Source organism: Erigeron canadensis, chromosome 4 (genome assembly GCF_010389155.1).
Source record: "Erigeron canadensis isolate Cc75 chromosome 4, C_canadensis_v1, whole genome shotgun sequence".
In the NCBI taxonomy this organism is placed as follows: Eukaryota; Viridiplantae; Streptophyta; class Magnoliopsida; order Asterales; family Asteraceae; genus Erigeron; species Erigeron canadensis.
In genome coordinates this window covers 36,741,010-36,758,589 of record NC_057764.1, presented here as the reverse complement: position 1 = coordinate 36,758,589, position 17,580 = coordinate 36,741,010, and the positions used below count along the sequence as shown (strand labels likewise).

The 17,580-nt window shown below is 32.7% G+C and overlaps 2 protein-coding genes across 5 annotated transcripts; both read right to left on the bottom strand.

The window, feature by feature from the left end:
- Positions 1–3,130: 3,130 nt before the first annotated feature.
- Positions 3,131–7,853, bottom strand: LOC122595832 (60S ribosomal protein L18a-like protein). 4 transcript variants are annotated; one of them, XR_006323259.1, is made up of 6 exons: positions 7,487–7,853; positions 5,742–5,817; positions 4,792–4,871; positions 4,505–4,633; positions 3,584–3,605; positions 3,131–3,515 (listed from the first exon to the last, which is right to left on the bottom strand). XR_006323259.1 is itself a non-coding variant. In XM_043768284.1 (5 exons), the coding sequence occupies exons 1-4, from the start codon at positions 7,659–7,661 to the stop codon at positions 4,545–4,547; spliced, it is 420 nt and encodes a 139-aa protein (XP_043624219.1). In that variant the 5' UTR covers positions 7,662–7,853; the 3' UTR covers positions 3,131–3,515; positions 4,505–4,544. The 4 variants fall into 4 exon arrangements, 2 of the variants coding, with proteins under 2 accessions (XP_043624219.1, XP_043624220.1); XR_006323260.1 differs by having other exon boundaries at positions 4,757–4,871; positions 7,487–7,847; XM_043768284.1 differs by lacking the exon at positions 3,584–3,605.
- A 5,433-nt stretch (positions 7,854–13,286) lies between these two features.
- LOC122595807 (persulfide dioxygenase ETHE1 homolog, mitochondrial) lies at positions 13,287–16,249 on the bottom strand. The gene is made up of 9 exons (XM_043768255.1): positions 15,739–16,249; positions 14,965–15,093; positions 14,785–14,892; positions 14,560–14,694; positions 14,432–14,473; positions 14,276–14,335; positions 14,142–14,195; positions 13,572–13,596; positions 13,287–13,496 (listed from the first exon to the last, which is right to left on the bottom strand). Exons 1-9 carry the CDS (start codon positions 16,015–16,017, stop codon positions 13,405–13,407), a joined length of 924 nt encoding a protein of 307 aa, XP_043624190.1. The 5' UTR covers positions 16,018–16,249; the 3' UTR covers positions 13,287–13,404.
- Positions 16,250–17,580: the final 1,331 nt, after the last annotated feature.

Below are 17,580 nucleotides of genomic sequence, written 5' to 3'. Positions count from 1 at the left end.
TTTTTTTGTTATTAAGCATGAGGCTAATGAACAGTGCTACCACCACATGGCACTATTCTATTGGTCCACCTACATCCCGCGTTTCACTCGAATTTTGTTATATCGGATTCCGTCTGAACTTTTTTTCCTTTTGGTTTTTCTTGGCTTCTTGCACAAATATTTTTTTCTTTTGTGTTTTTTTTTTACTGGTATATCTTATACCCTGCATCACTATTTAGATTCTTCCATAACATATTCTGTTTGAAATTTTTTTCTTTCGGTATTTTTCATAGTTTTTTTGCTTTTGTGTTCTCCACTAATGTATTGAAAACTTTTACTCAACATTTTGTTTCTCCTTTGTTTGTTTTTTTTTTTTTTTTGGTTTTATTGCACAAACTAAAAGTATGTATTAGATATTGCAAACTTTTTGATTTGGTTTTCTTAGTTTTCTTGCACAAACATTATTTGTTTTCTTCATGTTATTTCTTAGGTTTTCAAACATTAACCTTTTGAATTATTAATTTGGTTCAACGCAAGTAGGCTATCATAACGAAACTGTATCAACATGACAATTAGAGTCTCGCAAAGCGGGGCCCAAACCTTAATATTAAAGGGCATGGCTATGAATAGTGTCATGCCCTTTGATTTTCCGCCACATGTCACAAATCATTGCTCACCACGTGTCACCAAATCAATAGTTGATTTTACACCATGTATTACTATTCGGATTTTGTCATATCGGATCCCGTTTAAGTTTTTTCTCTTTTATTTGAATAGTAACTTGCCTATGTGGTGAGTTCCTATTCGTTGATGTTACACCCCGTATCACTATCCGTCTAGGATTTTCTACTACCGGTTACTTTTTGGTTTTTTTTTACACTATTTATCTTTTGAGTCATCCGATATATTGTGTACACCCCGTACCACTATTTGCATTCTGCTACAACCGGCTTAAATTTTCAACTAATATATTAATGTTTTTGCTATATCATATCCAGTTTTGGTTTCCACTACGAATTATTTTTTGATTTATTGCACACTAAACATATTCATGAGAAAATGATTCTAATTAATACTCTAGTGATTGAAGGTTTAATGCAAACACACTAAAATAACGTAACCGTTTAAACAAGACAATTGAGGCCCCGCAACGCGGGGTCCAAATTTTTCTAGTTAAGATGGAGTATGAAATGAAAGAAAATAGTTCATCACTCACGTGCACTACCTCTATGAATTACATTATTTCCCAAAGAACCCTGAAGTTTGATAGGTTATAAGAATGAAACCTTTTACATTTAATACATGATTTTTAGTTTAAAAATATTAACAGGTCCTAACAGGTCTTAACAGGTCCGCACCTATTAAGACACGAAAATTATCGTGTCTTAACAGGCCCGGACCTGTTAAGACATGAAACCTGTTAAGGCCAAACACGAAATCTGTTAAGAACATGTCGTGTCGTGTTAACAGGTTTCGTGTCAAAATTGTCAGCCTTAGTTATGATGATATAATATATTGTTATACGAAGATGTATGAATCTTTAGTGTTTATGTATAAACCTTGATGTGTCAGAGTCTCAGAGATGATGTATGTATACAAGTTATTTTCCAAGAAAATGATAATTGAGCTTCATTTGAATTTGTTGATCTTGTGGATATTTTATTATGTAGTATGAATCTAGATATATCATAAATATATTTAGAATTAAATTTATTAAAAATAACGTTGTTCCAAAAAATTTTTTTTATTAAAAATAAAAAATATATACAAAAAGTAAATGTCGAGTGAAACGGTTTTTTGGAAATTACACACATTCCAAACCTTTGTTCTATATCTGACTTTCTGATCATTTATGGAACGGTTTATAGTCAACCGTGACAAAAGTTCCATTGTTTGAAACGGTTTTCAAACCGTTCTAAAATCCATTTTGTTTTTTGGAACACTATTTTTCGGTACGGATGAAAAAACGTTAAAAAATAGCAATAACCGTTCCAAATCTCAATTTTTTGTAGTAGTAAAGTCGTGTTACAAGTCTTTCCACCAAGTGCTGTGGTAGTTGAACAAAACCTCTGGTATAATAAGTTGTACTTTTTTTCATGAATAAACTTGTTATTATTATAGATATAGATTATAGATAATTTTGGATGTTGCATGAATATTTACTGTTGATGACGATGATTTAGTTGGTTAGTAGCTCGAACCCTAAAAGTGACATTTAAACGGACAGTATGCTAGAAGTTGGAACCCGAATGCACCCCTGGAGACCAAGGGTGCGATAACACGGTCCGCACCCGTCTGAAGAGGTAAATGTCCAAGACCATAGGGAATTAAGATTCGATCTCTAGTCTCCAAACCAAAATCCTCTCCCTCAAAACTTCCGAAGGCTTCAGGTGATCACTTGATTTAAGATCAAATGGTTTGATCGGTTTAAATTGATATCTATAAAAAGAAAATATACATAATAAAGAAAAAAAATGCTTCATGTGTTCTTTTAGTTTTTTCTTTTTGTTTTTCATAAAGTGACCAAGTAAGTCGAAATATAGTGAATTAGTAATATTGGTCAAATCGCAACATTGATCATGTTCAACTTTTATTGTAAAAAATTAGTAATATAGTGAATTAGTAGTAAGGTTGTAAAAAAATTTATGTAAGAAATGTGAAAATTTATTGGGTTATAAAATCCACGTTGGGCAAAATTGGTCTAAGCTATTCAAAGTAGGCAAGCAGTATATATTTGCAAGATGTCACGAAAAAACTTCAACACAAGGATACAAGATGATATTATCATTGATCTACCTTAGTTATTGTAATTGTAATATATACTAGAAAAAGGTTGTTAATAATCACTTATTAACAATTAATATGCTCAATTTGCTAAAAACTAATACTCAATGTTCATGTCATATTATATAATGAAAAATAAATAATATATGGTGCGTTAATGGTGAACATCTTTGTAGTTTACCATTTCTCCTAATACCACATCCCCGTGTTTATTGACACATCTGGAGCGTTAATGGTGAACATCGTTGTAAATGAGTATGTAACACCATGCTCCATTTTCCATACACCCTAAACATGGTTACTGATCTAATTGATGCATTCAAGCACAACAAAAGATTCCTTTAACTTAGATATGTACGAACAAAAGTTAGGGAATCACAGTGAACTCAATTTATAGAAACATAACCTGGGATATCTATATATGTGTGGAAAGACATCTTCAGGAAATCGACACAACCCAATTATTATCTAGTTTTGCTTAGTCTTCGACTCATTTAAACTCAAGATTGGTGACTTGCGTCAAGTCTCCAAGCCACCTGGTAAAGTTATTCATCTGTAATCAGAGCCTTACAGCTGCGAATCTCGCAAACAATTTATTCACAAACCTCTTTTCTATAAGCTATTTATTATTGTACAATAAGCATATAACTGTATTCAAGCAGCTTTCGAGTTTCGACTCCACATCATGCAGACCACAAACCATATTTGCTGGCACCACACATCTATCATCTTTGGATACGAGAGCTTCAAATCTGTAATGGAATTTAGTTAGATATTGACATATTGTTTAGAATTTGGATTAATACAATCATTTACTTACTAATGATGCTTTTGAACGTTTCCTGAAAAAGAAAAGATTGGATTAGTAAATACAGAAACAAAACTTCTACTCCAGTCTCCACCATATAATAAGGTTGTAAGAGTAATTTTAAATTTTAATCACATAAACACAAATCTAAAGCATGGGATTTCATTTTTCATAGCGAATGAATCAGAAATTCAATTGTTACCTATACACGTGTTGATTTGGGTTATGTGATTTCACTAACTACTCAAATTAGCAAAGCTAAATGATTTTGACTAAAAAGGAAAGGGTTCAAATTGGTCAAACAGAAAGACATTAATCCAAAGTGTAATCAAATGAAAAACAATCTCCTACTACACCCCTCTATCAAGACACAGTTAGATTATTTTGGCAACCATGATTAGCACAGTAACTGTTTGTAAAACTCCAAAAAATGAATAAGAAAGTCTTTGTGGGTTGGCTCAATTGTCTCGGCCCGTTTCACATTCAGTTTCGTCCATGTTTTATCAAATTACTTTGAAGTTTTTCTTCCAACCATTGAAAGTTGTCATATGAATCCACTTTTTCACTCAAACATCACACAAAAAAAACTAAATCTCACAATACCCGATGATATTATATAAATCATGCTTATACATATACGTATACTTCGCATTTTTTTAAATGGTATGTTCATCATTTTGCACCATATAGATAACAAAAGGAGTTCAAAATTTTAGTCACTCAAACCCAACAATACTTTCAAAAAGATGTCTCTCGACAAACTTACAAATCACAATGGAAACTATATAGAATACATTTACATGTGTTTTAAGACTGATGTGTATACAGACAGAGACAGATGAATAAAACTAGTATATGTCTTGACACATGATATAGCCGTTACAACTTCACACCATAATACAACCATTCAAATGAATTAATAAACAGAGATACCTTTCACTTGATTATTTTTATATATGCATCAGTCGACTTCTCAGTTCTGTACAACTGACTTCAAATATTGTGAACTGTCAATCAGGCATTTGTAACACCAAATGCCACCGCAATTGTTCCAAGAATAGCCTGCAACGCAAAAGAATGTGTTTTGTTGGAAATTTATAAAACTTGATTAAACTATTGACAGTTTGACACTATCATCTTTCCCCTAAGTTTTGTCAACAAAAAAGTATATTAAGAAAAACCTACAGAGATTACGCATGCAACATATCCAGGTTTCTCACGTTGGTCATGCTGAGCACATAGTAGAATGAATGCTCCCAGATACCATGGGATTGCAGCAAAGAAGAAACCGGTGATGAACCTTCAGGAAAAGGAAATAGTGACGATCAAATTACATGTATTGATAGTTCAAACCCAAACCTTCAAAAACAGGTAGCTATCTCATGATCAGGCACAACATAACCTTCAGCTACCTAACCTCGACAACTGGTACCATAAGTACATGACTCTATTCAGGTAAAGAAAAAAGGCACTATGATATGTAAATAGGCCTCAAACATTAGCCTAAAAATAGGGCTAACCATAAGATTGGAGCATATAGCAAGTTAAAGGTAGTAAAAAGGTGAGAGAGAATGTCCAGGTCATATGTCAAGCACTGATGCATTAGGTCTGTCTTTAAGTCAATGTTTTGAGCCTATATTTTACTGTAAACGGTGGACATACCACAAGCATAGTCTAAATTGTTTTGTTTCTAATAAACCAGAGAGAATCGGCTATTTGGATTTTGGGATGCTTGAAAGTAACTCACTGCTACGGTGCTACTTATCTCACAATTAGTTAACACTCATTAAATATATAACACAATTAAATATACATAACTGAAAAATAATACTGCATAACTAAACCTGTCTTCCCAATTTAACACAGTTTACTATAGCAGAACAACAGAAATCAATCAAAAAGTACCTAGTGTTCACTTTCTTGAGCACATTTTATAGGAAAACAGTTCAAACAATACTCATTTGATTTGGAAACCGGTGATCAATTAGTTTAAACCAATTTTTTAATTTTGTGGATCCCATTTCAACTACAACTAATATTACACGATGCAAAAGATTAACGTGTTATTTATTTATTTCCACGAAAAATGGTGGGTATATGCAAAGGCCAGAACGCATACAAGGAACCAATAACATTTGAGTTCATTCAGAGTACCATGGCGGAAACTTACAAGAACCATCCAATACCAATTCCGCAGCAAGGAAGGCGACGTTCTATCAAAGGTCTTCCTTTAGCAACAGTATAGCCTACAACACCATATACAACATTAAAACAAAGTCAACATATCTTCAAATAAATTATCAATTTGTAAAAAACAAGAACTAAGTAAGCTTTTGCAAAACTAGCATTGATGTCATCTTCCTTTTAAAAAAAAATAGTCTAGTACAGTAATAATCTGAGAATATAACTACCATGACGATCGAACCCCGACAAAGTTACAAAGTAAAGCTGATACCAACCACTAGGCCAAAGGCCTGTAGGTCATATGATGTTAATCTAATGTATAGAGCACTATCATTTACTCAATAGAGATCTTTTTCCTAATATCTACTACAATACTTAAGGTGGCAACAACAACAACAACAATGCCTGTTCCTACGGATATGTAGATTTTGGATTGAGACAAAGTCATATTAAAATATTATAGTTGCCAATCAAAGGTAAGGGGAAGTAAATTGACTTGTAGGGTATGGGGAAGGCAATATGTAGACATCCATATACAGAACCTTGTTCCAGATTTCTGTAAATAAGTAGGTATATAAATATCATAGCTGCCAATCAAAGGTAAGGTTGTCGAGTAACCTAAAAATTAAACATAACTTTCAAATCAACTAAAATCAATAAGCATATGTAAGCCATTGGAATCAGACTTTGTGTTAGTGTAATTTGTAACTAAGTGCTCATTTGCATAATAATTTCTCTAAATCACTCTCTCTCAATTTCCTCTCTAAACACACATTGAATTCACCTTTTATTTCACACACATAATATGAATATCAAAACACTTCCTAATTATAGTTAATCACCGTCTAATAATAAAGAGATCTTAATTCGCTAGTTACGACTACCTTAGTTGGCTCTATATGTTATGATGCTCACGGCTTACAAGATTCAAATTGAGATGGTGAGTACTATGGATTGGAACTGATTCGCTTTAGATCCGTATGCTTATCACATTAAAAACTCTTGATGGGTTTTCCACTCTCTAACGGCTCTCTCGCTATCTACATCTCTCTCTAGATCGGGAATTTTCTCTATAGATCTTAGATTCAGACAAAGCCGTCGAGAAATTTTTATAAGGGTGAAAGCCCTGGGCCAGAGGTCCTTCTGGAAACAGCCTCTCTACCTTTAGGTAGGGGTAATGCTATCTACATCATACCACCCTCAAATCCTGATTGAGTATCGTTGTTGTTGACATTGAAAACCATACTTTACATTATCCCAATTTGAATTGCCAAGTGATCTAGTAAAGTATAAAATAGGAATTTGGAGTCATAGTTGTAGCTGCAATACACTAAAAATATATATTTTTCTCCCTCAATGTCTAGAATTCTAGATAAAGGTATGGTTCGGGATGCACTAAGCACTTACAAATAAGTTAATTAAACTCCTATAGATCGATGCCGGGTTTGACATCTTAAAATCCAATATTCAACTCGGAGCGTTCGAAAATTTACTCTTACGAATTCGAGTCAAACTGGCCTTGTGTAAGTGAGTTTTGGAAAGCTCTAAATAAAGTTTACTTATATCTTAAGAAATGAATCACTAGCTAAAGCTAAAACTTGAATCTAACAGAGCATACGCATACACATCATGTTTCATACTTGCACGATAGCTTCATGTAAATGACTTTTGAAGTAGGTTTCACTTTTTTTAAATTAATAATAATAATTTCATTAATATATAGATATATACCTGGAACAGACTGATAGCCATGAACATAAGCGTCGACTGGAGGTTCGCCGGAAAGACCGGGAGGTGGAACAGGCTGAGGAAATCCGGTGACCACCGGCGGTGGAGGATAGAAAGTACCGTACTCCGGCGGTGGTGGCTGATGATCTTTATTGGTATCCTTACTTGATTCACTCATAATTTTATTATGAAGATGAAATGAAATCTACAGTAATAAATAAGCAAAAAAAGCACAATGTTTTTGTTTTTTTTAGGAATTAAGATAAACGGATCAGAGTGAGTTCCTAGCTAGTTTCCTACTGTGTAACAGCTCTTTTTCATACGGTGGTTCTTCTTCTGACGAATTCGATGTGGACCTCCGGATATATTAATATGAATAGTTAATTGCAAGATTGGTCCTGGTTTGTGTATTTTAGCGGGGTCATTGTTGCAACTAGGGTCATTGTTGCAACTAGGTCCTTATTTTGAGAATTTTTTGTAAAAGTGGTCCAATTTTGACGAATCCGTTAAAGCTGGCTGTCAAGTGTGCACATGTGCATCACGTGTGAGGGTATTTATGTACTTTCCACTTCACAATAACCCCCATTGCTAAAATGGAAAAACCACATGGACGAATTTTGCAACTAACTCTTCTTTATCTAATATCTAGTACTATCTTATAAAGCATTTTGTCTTTTTTTTAAGAAAAGATGATTTGAATTTATATATGCTCATAGTACTATATATATGCACATGTGATCATAAAATCTATGTTTTCACATAATTGTATAATTGATGATAATTTATGTTATCATATAATAATAAAATCCAAATACACATTTAGATAATAAAAAAAAACAATTACTATAAAAAAAATATGATTAATGATTGAACTTAGTTTAAAAAGTTTCTAAAAGTTTACACAATTTTTAAGGTGTTTAAAATAAGTTTTCACTTTGACATATATAGATGGGTGCCCGCGTTGCAGTGATAACATTTAAAAAACGATAGTTAAATGTGATAATGATGGATACGGAAGGTGATGGTCGGGCTATTGGTGATGATGGACATTGTCACACTGGAAAGTGATAGTATAAAAGAAAGGGAAACAAAGAAGTGGTGTGAAGTGAACGCGTGTTACTTATTTTAGGGCTAGGGGTAATTTAGGAATATTGCAAAAAGTGTTTAAAGTCTTAAACCTTATTCTCTTTATAAGAGACGAGAGCAAGTACCCGCGCGTTTCGGCGGTGAGATGGTGGGGTGATACCTAGGTCATAGAGTATGATAGGTTATAGGAGTTGATATGTCATAGAGTATGATAGTCAAATGCCTTAGCCGTACGGGCTCCACCATCGGATTTAAAAATTTGTCGAAAGTATATCGAATGACATCTCTAACGAAAGAGCATGAAATTTTAAGAACACCCATATAATTTTTCGATATACGATTGTTGAGATAAAAGATTTTGAATAAATTAAAGAATTAAAATGATTTATGGAGGAGAGAGAAAAAAGATGATTGGTTGAGATTTGGGGAGAAAGAAAGGGTATTATAATTATTTTAGATAAATATAGAATAGATAGGAGGAATATTTTTAGGAAGTACTTAAAATCAATATTAAAAATTTCAAATTTAATCTTGAAAATTTATGGAAAATCTGCTTTATAATATAGTATAGATATAGATATAGATTTATAGATATGTTGAATTGTTACTCCAACTACCAAAAGAGGATACCCAAAATTAAACCGCATCTCTTTCTCAGTATGCCTATTGCTAGCTTGCATGGTCGGAACAAAATCCGCTCATATCTTTTTCTTTTTTATAAAGCATGTTGAGTATTTTTTTATTTTTTATTTTTTGAACATGCACAAAAAAAGTATAGGATAAATACCAATAAATGAATGTTGATAACTCTAGACTTATGAAATAGTTTCACAAGTATAAGATTTATAAATTCATTAATAATGTACACATACGATAAAATAGTATAATATGATATCAAAAGTAATAAATCATTCCAAAATGAAATAAAATCTTTTTAAAAAAATAAAATCTTTCAAAAGGAATAAATCATTCCAAAGGAATAAAATCTATATAAAATATATTTGATCGTAATAAAATCTTTGGAAAGGAATAAAATCTTTTTAAGGAAATAAAATCGTAATAAAATTTTTCTAAATGAATAAAATATATCCAAAAGATGTTGGATATTCACGATAAATAGTGAGAGACGGAAATGAAAGAATCCATTCAAACAAAAGAGCAAGAAAACTCCATCAAAGAAAAAAAGTAGGACTATCGTCCCTCAAATCATCATTAACACAATCACTATCATTATAGGAGGATGATGTAAAACCGTACACATAATACGAGTTACCAGCAGATCAAGAATTGTCACCAAAATATCCTAATTTTCCTCACACATTCTCATGCTAGATGGCATGTACAAACCCCCTTCTTTTATATAATGATATTACATTGCATACTTTAAAACTTTATTTGTTAAGGGATGTGTCATCGGTCATATTAATTAATTTGTATAATTAAATATGAAATAGAAACTAACTGTCAAACCAATACAAATAACAAAAAATTAATAGAAAACGTTAAAAATAGTACTAACAATTTAGTCATAATTACCCTAACTTTGCATGAATATAATATTAGTGCTAATAAGTTTATGGTGTCAGACTGTCACTTCAATCTTGGTTATGCCAGCCGTCTAGTATTGTATCTTCATCCTGCAATAATCCGATATGGAGAGGTAATAAAACCGAGTCTTTTGATTAATTTAGAGATTCCAATTGATTAACCTGATCGATCCTTAATTTGTCGTTAATCTTGTTTGTAGAAGGCTTCGGAACTTTAAAAAACCATAAGTAATTGCCAACCGGCACCCTAGCTTGATCGAATTTATCTTGTGATCGATAAAGCCTATCTATCTATTTATCAAACCCTAATTTTCAACTTATCAACTTTGCAAATAGGATTCTCCTTCAACAAATTATCACGTCCTACACCCGAGTAATCGTATCTACAAGCATGATCCTCCGGAAAAGAGTGAAGTCGACAAAACCATCCACCACAACGACATCTAAACGTGGACAACCCAACTCTTTTGTCACAAAAGTACTGGCATGACCGCCGTTTGCTCTTCTGATGAATATCGTCATGCAAGTCATGATCGAATTCAAAACAATCACCAAGATTTGAGATGTTTGAAGGTTTAACTTTGATTCTCGGTAACATGGTTATCGTTTTGATGAGGGAATAGTCTGTATCGTTCTCCATGTGTCAAGTTTTTCTTGATTTCGTAAACGTACTATGGTGAAGTTTTGGGTTAGCATTCACGTATTTATTTCTTTTGGTTGTAAGGTTTCTTGGATTGCAAGTACTACATGGAAAACATATATGGAAAGTCGATCGGTTTAAACTTTTAATATTGAAAGAATTTAAATTGGTTATAAGCGCGTATATTAATAACTTCGTCATATTTTAATGTTTTTAACAATTTCAATTTTAATATATTTTTTAAGGTTTTTTTATATATCTACCAATAAACTAAAACGTGTCATTTTAAATTATTTATTGTATTAAATTAGCTTTTGTAATTATATATATTTATATTCAATTTCCTCATTATACTTATAATTAAACTCTAACTCTTTACTTATAGATACAAAACACATTAACCTTATTTGATTGATCGTTTTTCACATTAATAAACTTGTCTCTTTTTCCTTTTCAATTATTCAACTCTTATTACTTATATTATTTATAATAAGTTATTAACATGAAGATCTTACCAATGGGTCACCAACCCATTGGCTGTTAAATTAAGTGATACAAATATAATATAAAGATTAGCTATGTGAAGAATTGATCACTAAAATCTATGTTTTCTTTTTTATGTCTACATAATGTAATTCTTTTTTTACATATATTTTAACTCGTTTAATTCTATGTAAACAAATATAATATTATTGTTTTTCAATACTATTTATTAACAATTTATCAATATAAAATATCATGACGTATTTAGTTTTTTAATAGTTATATATTTATTCGCGTATTACGCGGGATATAATCTAGTTATATATTGAAATAAAAACATGGAACCGACTGGTATGCGAAAGACTCTCGGCAATATAAGACTAAGAGGAGTGGAGGGTTAAGGGAATGCCCCTCCTCCACTCCATGCATGACAAGTGTCTACTACCAATCATAAGGGGCATTCCCCCCATTCCTTTGGGGTGGAGGAATGCCCCCAAGACATTCCTTTTATATATAAATAGAGTTAGTTTAAAAAAAAATTGAATAAAGGGTTGTTGGTATCTTCAAAAGCTGCAGGCAAAATTATAAATTGGGTAAGTTGGCACACTAGATGTAGCAGCTGCAGGCAAAATGACAAAAAACCAAACGCTGGAGCCTCGCGTTCAATATCCAACGGGGCACAAATATTAAGGAAGTAGAACGCCCCTCGGGACCGAGATTGGGCGTTCCGGGGGCTTTCCACACGAAAAAAAGAGGGTGGGAACGGGCTACTCCGTTCAGTTTAACAAGTAATTAACAAATTGGAATTGAAGGTGAAAAGGTACTGTTTTCATAGTTTTAATTCATTTGATATTTGGTGTTGGAGAAACCAGGTTAAAAGCTTTAATTTTATGTACTCTCTATTATAGCTTAGTGGTTGAGCATCAGTTTTACATGCTGGAGGTCTCGAGTTCGAGACATGAGAATGACATTTAAAAGGAATTTCACAATAAAGTCCTCCAGTGAAACAGATTTGAGTCTTGTAGATGGGGCAGGGTTTTATCTCAATTAAATGTCATGCCTTTAGGCGGTTTAGTTGAGAGTTTTTCCTCCTACTAGGTATTAAGGGTGAAAGGACTCTTTAGCGCGAACCCGGTTAAGACAATATAAGATGGATCCCCTGTTGCGAGCAAATAATCCACGCATTTCAAAATAAAAAGCTTTGATTTAATGGTTCTTTAAAACAGAATATATACGAGTATAATTTTTATGAAAATCTGGTGGGCCCTTAAAGTGATTGGGTCTGCCCCTTGTGCACCGTTTCGTCTCCTTTAAGCCGGCCCTGGCTAGTGGTGAACATCTTCACCAAGCTCTATTTACAATGCACCTTAAACATGGATATAGATCTTATTGATACATTCAAGCACAAGAGATTCCTTTAAACTTAAAAAGATACAAATAAATAACTATTGGAAAGATATATTTTTATAAATTCTTCCCTTAGGTCATATCAAACGACATAATCGGGTCACACCTCAAATTTCCAATATCTTTAATTAATCCTACTATCGTATGCATTCGAATAAATAAACTTATCTACAACTATTGCTAAAAGAAAATTCATTTAATTGCACACATTTTCGATGCACATATCTTATATGCCCTTTTTAAATGACATATTTTTGTGCGACTAAAAACTAAACATTAGTGGCACTTTCCAGTTTACACTTTACACCTTCCCCCTTTTTAATGTAGATACCTATATTAGTGACACAACCCATAGTCACTAGAACTAACTAAAACTTGTGTCAAATATATATCCACATATTCCCTGGTTTAACAAAATCTTCATCCCTAATTATTGAAATGATCCAAATAGCTTCAAACCAATCTCATAATCATATATTCACCTTTGTAGCAGCTAGTTTTGCAACCATGGCGTATTTATCTGTGGGGAAAGACACCATCAGGATTTCGACACAACTCATTTATAATTTAGTTTAATTTGCTTAGTTTTCGACTCATTTAAACTTATGATTGGTGACTTGCATCAAGTCTCGAAGCCACCTGGTAAAATTATTCCTTTGTAATCAGAAAGATACAGTTGCGAATCTCGCAAACAATTTAGTTACAAACCTTTCTTTCTATAAGCTATTTATTATTGTACAAGAAGCATATAATTGAATTCACGCAGCTTTTGACTCCACATCCTGAAGACCACAAACCATGTTTGCTGGCACCGCCACATCTATCATCTTCGGATATGAGAGCTTCAAATCTGTAATGGAACTTAGTTAGATATCCACATATTGTTGGGAATTTCAAATTTGAATGAATACAATCATTTACTTACTTTCCATGATGCTTTTGAAGGTTTTCTGAAGAAGAAAAGAGTGGGTTAGTATACGCAGAAACAAAACAGTTTCCCCACTATATAAAAAGGTTGTAAGAGTAACTACAATCAAATAAACATATTTTTGAGGCATGGGACTTCAATTTTCGTAGTAAATGAAACAAAAATTCAATTTTTACCTATGCATGGATTGATTTGGGATATGTGATTTGACTAACTAGTCAAATTAGCAAAGGTAAATGATTTGACTATAGAGAAAAGGGTTCAAACTGGTGTAACAGAAGACATAAATCCGAAGTAATAAAGAAAAAAGAAGCTCCTACTACACGTCTACATCCCTTTATTAAGAGGCGATTAGATTATTTTGGTAACCAAAATTAGCACAAAACTATTTGCAAAACTACAATAAATGAATATAAAAAAAAGTGTTTGTGGGTTGGCTCAATTGCCTCAGCCAGTTTTGACATGCATTACAAGTAATTAATTTTGACCCAAACCAATTTTAACCTCTTACACTACCCAACCCACCCATTTTGCCACCTGTGGTGTAAACATATAGCATCAGGGTACCTCATCCTTGGTGAGGCGAGGGTTGTATAACATCTCTTCTTCCACGGTGCTAACCTGAAAGCCAAACAGTTTACTTAAGCATCTGCTTAATGTATGTAACGATTGAAGAACAGAATGAACCATTGTCTACTAACCGTGTAGCCTTTGTAATCATGAGCAGGATAAATGAATGTGTCCTTTGGCAATGTAAAGATCTGGAAAAATGGCAACAAATGGTTGAGTTTCACAAATCAAAAAAAGAACACCATACATAATTATTCAGCATTCAATTGTCAATTTCCAGCTCTTGCCTGTGAGTGGACTGATTCATATAGCTGCTGCGAACTTCCACCCTGTATTATGAAGATACAAATGGTAACTATTATATATAAACATTTCCAGTTTGTGTTGCTATTAGGATCCGAATCATACTCTATACCTGAAAATCAGTTCTCCCACATCCACGTATTAGTACAGCATCACCAGTAAATGCCATTCTTGGTTGAGGCTGATCAGGTCCATCACCAGTAACATAGGTAACACAACCTACGGTATGACCTGGAGTTGCACGAACCTGGAAAAAAACGTAACAAAAATAGGTTAAAATCTTTATGTAAAGATTCGACAAGCAACTCTTTCTAGTATATATCACAAACTGCAATACCTCCAAATAAAGATCACCAAACTGAATCTTATCACCAGCCTCAACAAATATATCAGCTGACGCTTTGCTTGCTTTTGAAATGATAGATTTGACACCAGGAACTTTAGTCTGCAATAACGATCGTCCGTTAAAGTTCTTGACGAGAGGGAGAAAGCACAGACAGGGAGGTCCGTTTTATACCTTGATCAGCCCAGTTCCAGTGACATGATCGGCGTGCACATGAGTGTTGATCGCATATACAAGTTTCAATCCCAGATCTTTTACAAGAGAAAGATCCCTATCTACGGTCCTATCTACAGGGTCAACCAACTGCAACATCACTAAACACTAAGTCATGCCGAAAAAATAGACTTTAGCACACAATAACATAATTTATACAACAGCAACATCTCTTTTACAAACTGATCAATGAAATAGGACAATTTTAAAGCTGAATGTAGACTGTTATCCCCTCTTGTGCGCCTACTTACAGTACATATATGTATCTCTGTTACATTATAAAGCATTTGTTACCTCCAAATTTTCTCAACTTTTAACTTTTCAACCACTCATTTTCTTCTCTCTCCTCAAATATCAACCACTCATTTTCTTCTCTCTCCACCATAAATCATTTTAATCCTTTAATTCATTCAAAATCTTTTATCTCAAAAATCGTACATTGAAAAATTATAAAAATTATATGGGTGTTCTTAAAATTTCATGCTCTTTCGTTAGAGAGGTCATTCGATATAATTTCGACGAATTTTTAAATCCGAGGCGGAGCCCGTATAGCTATGACATTTGGCTCTCAGAGTCTATCACACTCTATGATCACATTTCACATTTGACATTCCTAACTTAACTTCAAACGAACAATCATATGATATTATTAATTAAAATAAACATAATTAAGCTACAAATTTGTAATTAAAAAAAATAATAATAATAATAATTAAAAAAAAAAAAGTTACAAACCAAAGCAGGTTTATCGGGATGAGAAGCATCAGCTAAAAGATATGTATAAGTAGATGATTCCTTCTCAAACAACTGTCGAAATAACAACTTCTTCTTCTTAGATTCCGTTGAATACGACGCCGTTTCCATTTTCTTTAATGAGCAACAAGATATGATTATTGGAGAATAACAATTACTATTATTATTATTATTTTTAAGAATTTGATATTTAAATGGAAGAGATGATTTTGAACAAGTAGTAGTAGTTGTTGTCAACCATAGCGATCGCAATCGTAACATTGATATATAAATTATCTTCTTGTATCTATAATAATTGTATGTATGTATATGTTGGCGATTATGTCAACACACCTTGCTGTAATGTTGATATTGTTGATTTTTCTATTGGGAAGAATATATTTCGTTAATTAAAATTAAAAATTGGAATATGAGTATAATAATACTGTTGGCTTTGGAGTTTGGATCCTTTGGTATTGGGCGCAGGGCGCATGGCGGTTGGATATGGACTGTATTGGATCTTCCATTTCATTGGAGTGCGTTTTCTTTCTTTTATTGGTCCATTTGGAATTTTTCTGTTCATTAATTTGTCACACAAATCGTGTCTTTAACTGGTTCGGTTTCCACAAAATTCTCAGTTTTCAAGCATAAAAATAATCCATTTAATACTTACTTTTTATGTATCAAAAAAGTTAAATGTTAAACTTTAAAATATTAAAAACAATTATTTTTAAAATTAGAAAAAATTTCATAGTACATTTTTTACTTAACAGTTACTATAACAGGTCTTAACAAAAACCCAATTGACATCCTTAGTCACGCAAACATTTTTTATTTTTTTCTTATGTTATTCCAATCAATGTTTTAAAAACGATATTTTAGTCATATCGGTATTAAAAAAAATTTCGTTATTACCGGTATTACTGGAAATACAGGCCGGTAAAACTATTTTAATTTATTTTATTTTATAATAAAAATCCTACAAAACTTGTTACAATTTAACAAAAATAGTCAAAATAAAAATATAATCCACTAAAAAATAATATCAAATAAGTATTTCATAACAAAATATAAGTTTTGAAGTTTACAAATAACAAAAAATAACATTAAAGTATCATAAAAATATATTCAAGAAATAAATTAAAATACCAGAAATACCAGAATGGCATCGGGAATACCGGAGATACCGACCGGTATTGAATAGTGAAAATACCGGGCTTTAAAATATCAGAGGGTACTTCGGTACCGGTAATACCGGTCGGTATCTACCGTATTTAAAACATTGATTCCAATTATTATTTTTTAACAGGAAACATTTTATTAACCTATTGTGGAGGGAACTACGCGATGTGGTGGCAGGGGAGGGACAGGTGCCAGTGATGGCGGTGGCGACGGTAAGTGGCGAGGAGTGTCAAGTGGTAGCGATAACGGTGTGGTTATTATTGTAAAAGTAATTAATGTAAAAGGTGGTAGTGTCAGTGGCGAAGCTAGAAACTTTTGAGTGGAGTTCGGGATCTAAATTTTTTTTCCTAACGCTATTTTTCAAGGAATATGTTCGGGTCAGTGATTCGATTCGGGTCGGGTAAAAAATTAGATACTATTATTATAAAATAAAGTTTCAATAACGGCAAAACTAAACATTTGTCCAAGACAAGTAAACATTAAGAAGTAGACAAACGGTTGGTACCTGGTTCGATTCACTAAAGAAATAGAGTTCAGTCTTTTGACCTTTAAGAACCTTGAATTCAGTGGGCTAAATTTTTAATTAAGTAATGAGTTTTAGTTTGGGATAAGTAATTTTGTTGGCTTATGTAAAATGTAATGGATCAATTTTATTGCTTAGTA

Coding starts and splice junctions, on each gene's coding strand:
- LOC122595832 (XM_043768284.1), bottom strand. CDS start 7,661: ATGAGTGAATCAAGTAAGGATACCAATAAAGATCATCAGCCACCACCG. Junction 5,818..7,486: donor TGGCTATCAGTCTGTTCCAG/GTATATATCTAT, acceptor ATGGTGTTGTAG/GCTATACTGTTGCTAAAGGA. Junction 4,872..5,741: donor ATTGGTATTGGATGGTTCTT/GTAAGTTTCCGC, acceptor CTTTTCCTGAAG/GTTCATCACCGGTTTCTTCT.
- LOC122595807 (XM_043768255.1), bottom strand. CDS start 16,017: ATGTTACGATTGCGATCGCTATGGTTGACAACAACTACTACTACTTGT. Junction 14,695..14,784: donor TTGGTGATCTTTATTTGGAG/GTATTGCAGTTT, acceptor GTTTTTTTCCAG/GTTCGTGCAACTCCAGGTCA. Junction 13,597..14,141: donor CTCGCCTCACCAAGGATGAG/GTACCCTGATGC, acceptor TTTCTTCTTCAG/AAAACCTTCAAAAGCATCAT.